Here is a 12445-nt window from a genome sequence, read left to right on the forward strand (position 1 = left end):
GGTATTGCAGGGAAGAAGTAATGAAGATCTCACAGTGATAGCAAGGGGGAGAGAAGGAGAAATTGAATTTGAAAGGCCTTCGTGTAGGTCTATATTAAATAGTAAAACCTTGATTTCAGCCTGAGACAGAAGGGATATAAGCTATTATGTCATCATTATCTTAGGACCTTCATAAAGTCACATTGCAGGTGGTATTTCTAGGATATGGTATCACCGTGGTAATTGGCATTGTCTCCACCAGGAAATATGGATGATCCTCTGTTTGGATCCAAGTACTTTTCTCCATAACAGGCTAGTTATTTAACGGTTTATTATATGTGTGTGGCAACCTTTAGTCCGCATGTGCTTGTAACTACATATTTGCAAGGATCTGGATCAAAGGTGGTATATAATCACATAACCACATAATAAATTTTTTTTCTTTGTCTTTATTGTTGACACTATTATAGATGTCCCCATTTTCCATCCTCTTTTCCCACCTCCACCCACCCCTGGTCCCCCTTCCCTCTAGTCATCACTACACTGTTGTCTGAGTCCATGGGTTATACATACATGTTCTTTGGCCAATACCTTCACTTTCTTTCATTTAGTTCCCCCAACCCCCTCACTCTGGCAGCTGTCAGTCTGTTCCATGCATCCATACCTCTGTTTCTGTTTTGTCAGTTTGTTTTGTTCATTAGGTTCCACATATAAGTGAGATCATATGCTACTTGTCTTTCTCTGACTGGCTTACTTCCCTTAGCATAAGGCTCTCCTGGTCTATGCATGCTGTCTCAAAAGATTTTCCTTTAAAATTTTTAATGAGTCTTATAAACCAGAGGGAGACAAGAAAAACAATGCAACAGCCTAGGCTTCATTATTTTTAACCAGAGGTCTGGTACACGAAAATTGTGCATGGGGGAAGGGGGGTCCCTCAGCCTGACCTGCACCCTCTTCAATCTGAGACCCCTTGGGGGATGTCCTGCAGGGATTAGGCCTAAACCAGCAGTGGGACATTCCTCTCACAACCCGAGACCGCTGGCTCCTAACCACTCACCTGTCTGCCTGCCTGATCGCCCCTAACCACTCTGCCTGCCTGTCTGATTGCCCCTAACCACCTCTTGCCCCCGCCCCCGCCATCGTGGCTTTGTCCGGAAGGATGTCTGGAAGGACGTCCGGTCTAATTAGCATATTACTAGTATAGATATTCATTTGTATAGATATTTATTTGTTCATACCCTATATTTCTTTGTACAGAAAAAAGAAAAAGTGATATTATTTGGCCTCAAACCCTGTTTCATCAGATACATCAACATAAAATAAGTAAATAAATGCAAGAGTACAATGTCATTGCCTCATAACAGTATTTTATTTAAAAGTTCACAATTAAAGCACTTGTAATAACACAAAAAGGTTAAAGATACAAAGGCTGCATAAGGAAGGGCTTTTCTTATATGCAGATGGGAAGGGGACCTTGTGCCTAAAATGTGTGGAACTCACAGTGCAGAGTGGGTCTCAGTAGATCATCAGAATCCATAATCTGAAGGTAACGAATGTAACACCCAAGTGTATCCAAAATTGGCAGGAAGTGGGGAGGGCAGGGAAATGGCATAAATCGGAAGATTTCAGTTGGCTCAGGTTAAAATTCCAAAGAACAACAGGAATAAAACCACCTCAGCGGTATCTACCCTTTGCTGACATCCTCCAAAACCCAAAACTGCAAACTAGTGTCTTTTAAAGAAATTTATTGCTTAAAGACCTTTGTCACACTTCTCAAATTCAGTACCGTGGGGAGGAAGGATGATATTCCTGGATGAGCCAGATAAAATGATTATTAAAAAGGAGCAATAAACAAACATCACGATGAAGGGCTTCATAAATTAAATCCAGGCTTCATTTTAACAAAGCTTTAGAGTATTGTGCCTGGTGAGAGGGTCCTGAGGTGGCAGCTGCTACTGATAAACAACAATAGTGTCTGTGAAGTTGACATAGAAAGAGTTCAAAAGACAGAGCAGCAACTTCTTCTACCTTGATTATCATTCATCAGCACCATAAAATGTTAGCTGCAAGTAAGCACATGGGGAAGCTGGGCCACCAGAAATAAGGCACTAGCGCAGAGATGCATTCTTGCGAAGAACAAGTGACTAAGGAAGGACTCTATGCAAGGCTGACGACAATTTAATGGTGACGGGAAAGAACATTAAGGCATAAATGAGTAAACTGAAATAAGGTTTGGCATCAACATTCATCTCTGGGAAAGGAAGTTGGGAATCCGTTCCTCGGGATAAAACGTGGCTGCGATTGGTTTGGGGATGGAGCCGGCGTCCACTTCTCTATGCCCCTTTCCCAGCACTGGACTGCCTGTAGTGGAAAAGACTCTTGGAGTCCACAGTGCGAGATTTCTGTATGGCTTCAGCGAAAAGTTTGGTCACCTGAAAATGGAAGCGTAGGAGTCTTAGCAACCCAGATGATAGGAAAGTGAATGTTTAATGAAGCAGGAGTGAAAAGTCAGTTTCTGCTCCCAATTTTTAAAGGGGCATGAGATGAAATAAAGGAATGTTTTTTTCTTGTATGTAATGGGGACTTTCTGCTGTATTTCAGACATCACCATGAGTGAGTTTATCCCACCACCCTCCCCACTCCGCACCCCCTGACTAGGAATTGAAACTGACCCAGGGAAAAAAATATGATGGGCAGAAAGATAATGAGTCTCGAATAATAGTCTTTCCCTGTAATAAAGACCTTGAGGAGTCACGTCCACACAGAACTGAACATGCCTCATGTGATCATTTTCTGTGAATTGAACAAGGGCTTGCATATACCTTGGATCTTCAATCATTAGCCTGTTGCTTTTATGGGGTGGCTTTCACTTAGACACAATGGAATGAAAGTTTGGATCTTGATTCCATGCCACACCACACTTCTTATTTAAAGGATAATTGTATGAGTAATGAGAGAGCTATGGCTATCCGTGGCTTTTGATTATCTCAATTGCTTGATCACCAGCTGTCTCAGTTAGGCCACGACCTACCATAATTGCATCATTATTTTAGATTCTATTTAGAAATTCTTCTCCATTCTGAATGTGACAAGAAGGGTAGGAGAGAGATGTGCATAGATCGATAAACACTTTTAAGGGAGGCACAAAAATAAACTCCTCATGCAGCCTGTATTTGAGGAAAAGGATATACCTGGAAATTAGTGAGGAGAGCAATCCCACTGTCAACAGCTGTCCTCCGAATCACATAATTATCATGGATAAACTTGGTGTTGTTGTTGGGGAGGTTAATCACCAGGTCAATGCTGCCATCTCTAATCAGCCTGGAAGGATGAACAAAACAAACAAAAGCTTGCAGGTGACCATGTATATTTTATAATTAATTCTAAAATACTAACGTAAATAACTCTCTTCGCCATTTGAATCAGTGCCATACTGAGCTGACTGCTATTTGTCCTCCTCAAACTAAATGTTCACATCACACTACTTGGGGAGCTATAACTTTATTATTGCGCTCTTGAAAGAATTCGGTTAAAGTCTAACAAAATGAATGGAAAGGTTGGTTTTCTCTTTAAAATGCTCTCTATCCATAGTAAGAATTGGTAATTTGACAGGTATTCAATTATTTTACAAGGAGGTGATTCCCCAGAGTTGAAGTCCACCCCACCCCATATTTCCACTCCCAGATTAACTTTACTTCCATGCCTGCATCCCCCTGCCTCTCCGGTGATGGTATGAGAATGCATGTCACCTGATTCTGAGTTAAACCATTTCACATTCTCTTGCTGGGCTGCTACACACAAAGGAGACATTTAAATGTCAAAGGCATGAAGTAATGCTAATTATTGTTTTACAAAGCTCTAAGCGAGAGCTTATAACATCACTGGAAGTCTAACTAAGGTCTGAAAAATTTACCCTTTTATTAATTTGACAATGATTTATAGCTACCTTCTTAGGAGCACTAACAAATAGTATAGTGCATAGATTTGGTGTGATTTAGCCATTCAATGAGGTGTAATATCCCTGAGAATTATCTCCTATGTGCCTATGTCACATAGTTCTGTGTTTCTATAATGGTCGTTCTGGAAGGCTCACACAGCGTGCTGAATTAGTATGTCTTAGAAATCTAGCCTAAGGCAGAGTAACCCACCTGATCAAAGAATAGCAAACTAAGTAATCCAATGACTGACATTATCAGAGCTCCCATCAGAGTCTTCTACATGTGACAGGTGCTCAAGAAGTTGACTGAGTCATTGAAGCATAACCTCAGTGAAAGACAGCTGGTCAAACTTGTACTTGACATACACATATATACATAATAGAAGTTTGATGTGAAAGATAAAGTTCTGTGTTACAGTCTTCATGCCCATGATTCTCATCACTTGAGACATCAGTGTCTGTCAAGGAAAGCACCCTTACTAGGAACTATTTTGAAGATGCTACGTATCACCATGTGCACATATGGCATTATGTGTTCATTGTGATAGCAGAGTTCATGAGGATGAAACTTTACTATCATCCACAAATTCACTCATTTGAAATTGGTTGCCCAAGAGGACGTATAGAAGACTTGCAAGGGGGTAAGGTGAAGTATTCCTATCACACTGGTTCCCAAAGTTGATCCTCTATCTATTTCCTTATCTCAGACAATTCTGCCCAGTTCTTACTTTCTGATGGAAGAGAGGCTGGGGTTCTGTCCTTCCTGAGACGGCCAGGCCACTGGGGTGGCAGGGACATTGTTGGCATTGAGCCAGTCTGACGTGGCTTCTGTGGCAAAGAGCTGTGGTTAAAATGGAAAAGTCAGTTACTGGATCACAAGGAAGGCTTTCAGGAAGCAAAAGTCTGCTGGGACACACGTGTCACTTGAAACATAAAAGGGAAGAAACTGATGAATATGAGAAGCAATGCGATCCCATGACTACAGATTTAGACTCACTACCCGGAGTCACGGGCACTTCAAATATTTCTGCATTATTTGCTGTGATAAAAAATTTAATAACTAAACCAGGCTTTGTGTAAATGTATTCAAGCAAAGAAGGTTTTTTTTTTCCTTTATGTTTATTGTTGACATTACTACAGCAAGAAGTTTTGCCTATAACTGTAACAGCTGGAAATTATGACTACAAATGGGAACAGATAAATGAAAAAGGAAATATATGGAAATGCATTGGAACTGTGTCCCAATTCTGTGTAAGCTAAACGTTCTACATTTGTGATAAATGTACTAAACCTTAAAACTAGCCCAGTCAACCTATGAACCAGGAGGTCATGATTTGATTCCTGGGCAGGGCATATGCCTGGGTTGTAGGCTCGATCCCCAGTAGGGGGCATACCATTAATATTTCTCTCTCTCTCTGAAATCAATAAAAATACATTTTTTAAAGTTAAAACTAGTCTTTCTAATTATTTGATTCCATTGAAGATATGAAACTATTAAGTTAGGATATATTTTGATCTATTTAATTCTCTAAGATGTTTCAATATTTCTTTTGTGGAGAGAGTTCAATGCTGACAGAAAACAACTTGCAAAAAATTTACATACCTTGAAACCTTCATTGTGTAATTGTTCAGCTACACCAAGGAATCTTGGACGGAATGATTGCTGAAATTAAAGGAATTTAATACAATTCACTTTCTAAATATACATGTTCTTTATTTAGTAATATGTAATATAGTATTCTCTCATGCCACCAAGAGAGGTAATACCAGACATTTCCAGGTGTTTTCTATTTAAAGATGACAAGTTTTATTCTCTCTACTCCTATAGCAGTGGTTCTCAACCTTGGCTGCACATTAGAATCACCTGGGAATCTTTTTAAAATCCTGATTTTTGGGCCTCATCCTCCGGAAATTCTGTTTCTTTGTTATGGGGTGGGGCCCCAACATTAGTAACAAAGAAACAATTTCTGGAGGATGAGGCCCAGAAATCAGGATTTTAAAAAGATTCCCAGGTGATTCTAATGTGCAACCAAGGTCCTATAGCAAGTGCAAGTGCTTATTTATTTTCCAATATAGATAAAATTCCATCCACATTGTCTTACTCTCTGCTTTCTTGCTTTTTACCTTGCTCTCACATTCCTCTATTCCCTATTTAATCCACTGAATCTCTGTCTGTAGATACAGATAGACCTTAGTTCTGCACGGATCCTTTTTCTGATCAGGGAGGATTTAAAGACCCCTAGGTTAGGAGCTCAATGCCAAGTTCGCCTTGCTGGATATTTTGCCTGTTCAAGCCATTCTAATTGCTGAATTCAAATTCGAACTTTGAACTGCCCTTCAGTAAGAAGGCCTTGTCCTACCATCATGCAAAGCACCCAGCAATAAGTCAATCATATGGAACTCACTTTTGCATTTACTCTAAGGCAAAGAGTAAAAGAATGGGCCCATGACCTTGAGCTCATAAACATGAGTATACAGTAACAAGCATGCAACAGTATACAAAGTTTAAAACACCTATTCTGCTTTAAATGAGAGCATTTTGGCTGTTTTCCCTTGTAAAATGTTTATACACAGATGGCATTAATTTGGTTACTTTGGTAAATGTTTATAATCTATTTATTACATTAGTAATGGTTATATTATATTAGCACTGGTTGAAAAAATCATGGATATAATTTTATTTTAGAACTTCAGAGAAACTACAAATTATAATAACAAAACATGGCAAAATCCTTGCACAACTTGGATAATGTCCAGACCAAAAAACCTCCTAAAATTTACTTGCAGAGGCTTTCTGAGAACACATCTAAGTCCTAAGAAAAGACCCCAAAGATTGTGCTCAAATATAGAATTCTTTCAGATCCCGGCCCACTCACTCCCAGAACAGCAGTTTTATGACAGGAAACTATCAGCAAATAGAAAAGATAAATGCAACTGGATGAATCTCAGCTAAGGCAGGCGCAGGGTTATTCATGGCAGCCTAGAACACGAATTGTAACCACGCCCAGAAAAGTAGCTTTCCACTTCTGCGTAGGACCAAAGAACAAGAAATGGGCTTAGCTGTAAGAAGCTCATGGCTAGACATAAAAAATAAAATAAAAAAAGTATAAAATCAGAGAGTAACTCAGTGGTGTTAGGGCAATTTAATGAGCTATGTGGCAGTCGCTTTAATAACAGGTTAGCAGAAGAATAGGACTCATTTGTTCACGTTTGATTCTGCTCGGAAAGCAAGGGACTGAATTAGATGGCATTTTAGGTTTGCTTCATGTTTAAAGTTCCTTGACATAGAGCAAATATACATGAAATATTCAAATATTCTGAATTTTGGAACATTACATTGTGTGTAACACAGAACAGACTTAAGTAAGCACCAAAGAACATTTGGAAGGCACAACATAAAGGTATCCAACAAACACTTATTGACTAATGAATAGATTAACCATGAACTGAACAAACTATTCTCAAGCTCTTCAATTTTCCTCTAGCAAAAAGTCACTGATAATATGTGGTCATGTGATAATATAATGTTGAAACAGTTTCCCAAAAATACCATTTCTTAAGTACAGTGTTTCTCAAAATATGGTCCCCTGGGAAAGCAGCATCACCTGAAATTTTGTTTAAAACATGAAACTTTACACCCACCCCAGATCGACAGAATCAGGAACTCTGGGCGTGGATCCCAGTAATCTGCGTTTCAGCAAACCCTCCTGGTGATTCCGAGACACCCTGGAGTCCAGGAACAGGAGGGCATAGGAGACAGGAGGGCCATCTTCCTCTCATTTTATAATTTGAGGTGAAGAGGCACTATCCTTGGCCAAAGACACAGTGGAAAATGTTGAGGGAGGAGTGCTAGGATGTAATATTTTTCTTCACCATTTTAAAGTCAAATAAGTCAGCCAGTCCTCTAAGGTCTGCGTCAGACACCAGTCAGAACCCCATTATGGAGCTGATCCGGTGCTGGAAAAGATAAATATCCTACATGACAGTATTGGCAGTTCCCAGCCAGGCAACCACCCTGCCTCCCGGTCCGGGGTGTTGGCTTTCATAGCCACATTATAAACTTCTATCCAACGTGTATTGAACACTTGTGACACATGAAACAGCCTCTCTACAGAAAGAAATTACAGCTGTCAGCTTGCATCTGAGCGGCCCCAGAGTTAAGAGCTGATTGGAAATACCTGGGAAAGAAACCATTTGTAACTAGAGGGGAGAAGTACAAGCTGACTTATTGCCTGGAACATGTTTATAAGAAAGCCTTTTAATATTTGTATTTTCCTCCAATTATCATTTTCACATTACTCCAACTTCTGCCCACGGAACAGAAAAGCCAAGCTCATCCTGTGCGATGCCTGTGGACCCTACAGGGGCGTCTGGATTGACAACTCTACGGCTGCTCCTAATGATTCTGTATTGAAGATAAAAGGTTATTCAAGTCACTCGGAGTCGTCTTTTTCAAATAAAATGCTTGCTTTATGTTTCTGCTTGATGCCAAAGCGCAGCTGTCCGGATGGCGCTCGCCTCCCCACAAGCATCGTGAATAGCCCAATCAGAGGGGAACAAACAGCGGGGGCTCTTGATCTAGTCTAGAGTAAATCGCTTACCGTTAAAGGGTGTTCCAGAAAACTTCAAAACGAGGCAGATTGCCTGCTCCTAGCAACTAGAGATAAACCCTGATGGGATGAAAGAGGCTGGAAACACTACAAGGGAATCCAAGATGATTCTGTTCCCACGTAAACCTGCGTTATGTGTTTCTTGTATTAGCATCCATGCCTACAGAAAGCCTCCTGGTAGAGACAGCGTGCATGTAGTAGTTAAGTTGTCAAGGACCCCTTGACAAAATCTAAATCCTGATTTTTTTTCCCCAAAGCCCTGGTTACACCAGGTTGATGTTATAAATATTTCAAATTTCCTGGGTAACTTGACTCATAGGATTTAACCTTGGAAGGGCAGACACAGGGGGTCTTGTGTAAAGCATTCCGGGGGAAAGAGAAGAAAAATGAAAAAAAAAAATGTTAAGAAGACTACAATAACACCAATGAGTGTATGCATGCCCCCCCCAAAAAAAAACCTTTTTACTAAATGTTTTGAAGAAGCTGATATTAACTAGTAATAATTACTATTTAAAATATATATTAAACCACCAACAATAAGAAAAATGCTTCCTGGCTTAGAATCCCTTTTATGTTTCTCTATAGTTCTCTTTCCCCCTAATTTTATCTTATAACCTGTTGTAAAATATTAATAATATATTAAGGTATCTTCAATTAAATTGTTCTACTCATAGCAGGCAGATGGGTCCAGGTGGAGAGATGAAAAGACCTTTGCCTCAAATACATTCGGTAGATACTGACCCTCCTTTCCATTTACACATGAAGGAATGATGGGGCAAATTAACTGTGAGTGATGGCCACACCCATGCTAAATCAATGGTTGTCTTAAGAAATTCAAATGCAGTTGTGGACTCTCTTTCTTAGAGCTTCCTTATAGAACTCACCTAAATGCCTTCCCTTGTTTTTACTGGCCCTAACCCTCATTTCTATATTTTAGATACTTCTAAGTTTTGACTACATATTCTAATGAGTTTTGTGAATTCTTCTGACCTAGTGGAATCATGTTAAATAAAATGATTTTTAAAAGTGCAGTGTATCCTGAGATATGGAACCCTAATTACTTTGCCCACAGTTGCTATGAAGTTTGGGTAAAAAGTTTGATTAGATTTGGTCCCATTCTAGTTAAGAAATGCCCGGTGACTTTTTTGGATAGTAACTCTCTAGTTAATATATTCTGTCATATTGTGTTAAATTTATGACTACATATATTTAAAATCACTATCAGTGAAAGTCTTCCATATAGTAATGGTGAGTCTGTGCATTAATTGTTGATGATGGCAGCTTTCCTTGCTTCCCATATAAAGTAAATCAGGAAGTGATTCTTTTTTTTCTTTTTTTATTAAGTTATTACATATGTGTCCTTATCCCCACATTACCCCCTATCACCCTCCCCCACACTCATGCCCTCACTTCCCTGTTGTCTGTGTCCATTGGTTAGGCCTATATGCTTGCATATAAGTCCTTTGGTGGGGGTAAGGGGAAGAGATCAATCAAAGGAAGTGATTCTTATATATCTCTGAAGGCTTAGAATCATGCTGATCAAATTTAGCACAGCTGTGAATATTTTATTAAATATTTCTTTACATATTTTCTTTGTATCTTTGTAATCAAAATACATATATATTTAAATCTCTAACATTATGCACTCGTGCACAGGGAGAAAGTTCTTAACTCATGTAGCTGCTGGAGCATTTATTTCGTTAAAAAAAAATAAAAATTAAAAAAAGAGTACATGGAAAGGTAGACGTTCAATGGACAGAATCCCTTGCTTAAAAAAACTCTTTTTTCTCCAACCCCCTCCCCTTTGAAAAAAGCAAAAATTATGTTCCCTGATGCCAAAATTGCACAAACACTTTATAGGGATCAAATTAATTTTTGCCTCACATTTCCCTGCAGCACTAGAACCAAACAAAGCACAATTTTATACATCGCTGCCTTTTAAACTGGTATTTTAAAATGTTAGCACTATATGATTAGTTGGGAAGATGGGGATTAAGGGCATGGTCTTCCTCTGAATGCCCCCAGGTCTCACATTAAACTTTAAGCCATAACTGGAAGTTGGGCAAAAACTCTCACACTTGCAACTTAATAATACTTAATACCCATTTATAATGTAATGATTCTCTCATACGGTGGGATGTGTCTCTAAACTGCCATTAAGATTTGCAATAGCAAGTCATCTTGTTAGTCTCTGTTCTAACTGTTCACCTTCACCCTCGTGGCACCTTTATAAAGCAAAATCCCTAGTTACTCTTTGCAGAAACTTCTCCAAGGCCACTACCCATCCAGTCTCTGGGGTCTAATTTGTAGATATTAAGACACCCTAATGAGATGGCATGTATAATAATCACCCACTGGCTTGAGAATACCTAGTACTGTTCTAATTATATTTTAATGATTTTTATGTAACCATGCAGGGTTTGAGATTATTAAAAGTACAGCAGGGGTGATATATAAGACCAGCTATTGTTTGCAAAGGATCCAAGAATTACTACTCTCAAAAGAAAGAGAATGACCCTTTGGAAGCATCTAGTATTTTTCAGGAAATTTATAAACAGAACAGGTTTTACATTCTTGCAATAACTATTCCAACGAGTGGTAATAGAAGTTTCCTGACTTCCATTTTGCAGTAAGATTGATATTTGGCCTGGAACAATAAACCAATAAAGCCCTTTTCCTTATATGAAGCTATTCACTTATAATTATGGCACCCTGCTTTGACTTAGAAGGTTTACCAAATAATAATATTTGAAGAACCTCCATGGTAGTCTGTGGGATATGCTGATTTTCTTAAGCCCATGAAGTCACTGCCCTTTAAGAACTTACAATCAGTCATGGAGAGCTAGGCTGAGAAAATTTCTCAAATAATCCCCATCTTCTTCAACTTTGAATTTTTGACGTTTAGTAAAAATTGAAATGTGAATGAATGAGTGTAAGAAAGGAAGGAACAGAGGTCAAGATAAGGACAATATGACTTCATATTGGGAAGATGTGTTAGTTTTGAGCGACCAGAGAGAGGTATCGGCCAGACTGTTGGAAATATAAGGTGGCTGAAGATCATGATTGAAAGGTGATTATTTTAGATAGGAGAATGGATATTGTATACAGAGATGAGCTGGAAAAGGGGAAAGTTAAGAGATAGAGATAGACACAGACATAGAAAGAGAAAGAAGAGGGAAGACCCAACCTTTTGGAAAGCCCATGTTTAAGACTAAGGAGGAAAACTACGAGTAAAACATACAGAGAAGATGTAACCAAGAAATAAAGGAGATTCCTTTCAAAGACACCCTAAATTCCTTTCAGAACAAATACCCTTTCACTAGAGACTTTCTTTCTCTGTCTTTTTTTATTTATCCACTTACTTGTTTGTATTGGCCACTGCAGTGGAAAAAGGCAAAAATCAGGGAACATACAGAGAAAAAATGACCACTCTCTCTATAACTTGCTGTTTTCTTTAGAGGAACTTCAAATTCACCTCCCTCTTTGATACCATAAGTAAGGTCCCTTCCCCCAGCCATTTCCAGCATGTGCCCACTGGCATGCATACAACCACAGACCACGTACCTGGATTCCAATCAGGATGCCTTTCTGGGGTATCTTAAATCCTGTGGAAAGCATTGCCTTTAGGAAAGCTGTGTGAATACCTTCACCAAAGCAAGCAACCTGTTAAGAATAAATGAAAAAAAAAGATAAAATAAAAGGAAGCAAATAGTCAACCACCTTTACCGAAAAACAACTACAAATGGAAAGCACTTTACTCATAGATACCTTTGCCAGGTTTTATTAAATTGCCCATGCAATCGGAATTCAGGGATGAAAAGGCTGGCCAGGGCAGATGTATCTTATGTTTTTAATTAAACATAACGAATGAATAAGCAATTCTTTCTCTATCCAACGGCACTCCACGGAACAACATAAC

At 39.0% G+C, this 12445-nt stretch overlaps 1 protein-coding gene and 1 pseudogene across 2 annotated transcripts in view; both read right to left on the reverse strand.

Annotated features, from left to right (window-relative positions):
• The window catches only part of LOC102765958, a 14217-nt pseudogene extending 13450 nt beyond the window's left edge, over positions 1-767 (reverse strand).
• A 566-nt stretch (positions 768-1333) lies between these two features.
• CPS1 (carbamoyl-phosphate synthase 1) overlaps positions 1334-12445 on the reverse strand; it is a 111951-nt gene continuing 100839 nt past the window's right edge. For both annotated transcript variants that reach the window (XM_006778935.2, XM_006778936.1), the window contains exons 34-38: positions 12091-12189; positions 5520-5579; positions 4645-4757; positions 3171-3300; positions 1334-2411 (exon numbers count right to left, since the gene is read on the reverse strand). In XM_006778935.2, coding sequence (XP_006778998.1) covers positions 2313-2411; positions 3171-3300; positions 4645-4757; positions 5520-5579; positions 12091-12189 — 501 coding nt within the window. In that variant the 3' untranslated portion in view covers positions 1334-2312. The remainder of the gene's footprint in view (positions 2412-3170; positions 3301-4644; positions 4758-5519; positions 5580-12090; positions 12190-12445) is intronic.

The sequence above is a fragment of the Myotis davidii genome, unplaced genomic scaffold, assembly GCF_000327345.1.
Source record: "Myotis davidii unplaced genomic scaffold, ASM32734v1 scaffold268, whole genome shotgun sequence".
NCBI classification, from domain to species: Eukaryota; Metazoa; Chordata; class Mammalia; order Chiroptera; family Vespertilionidae; genus Myotis; species Myotis davidii.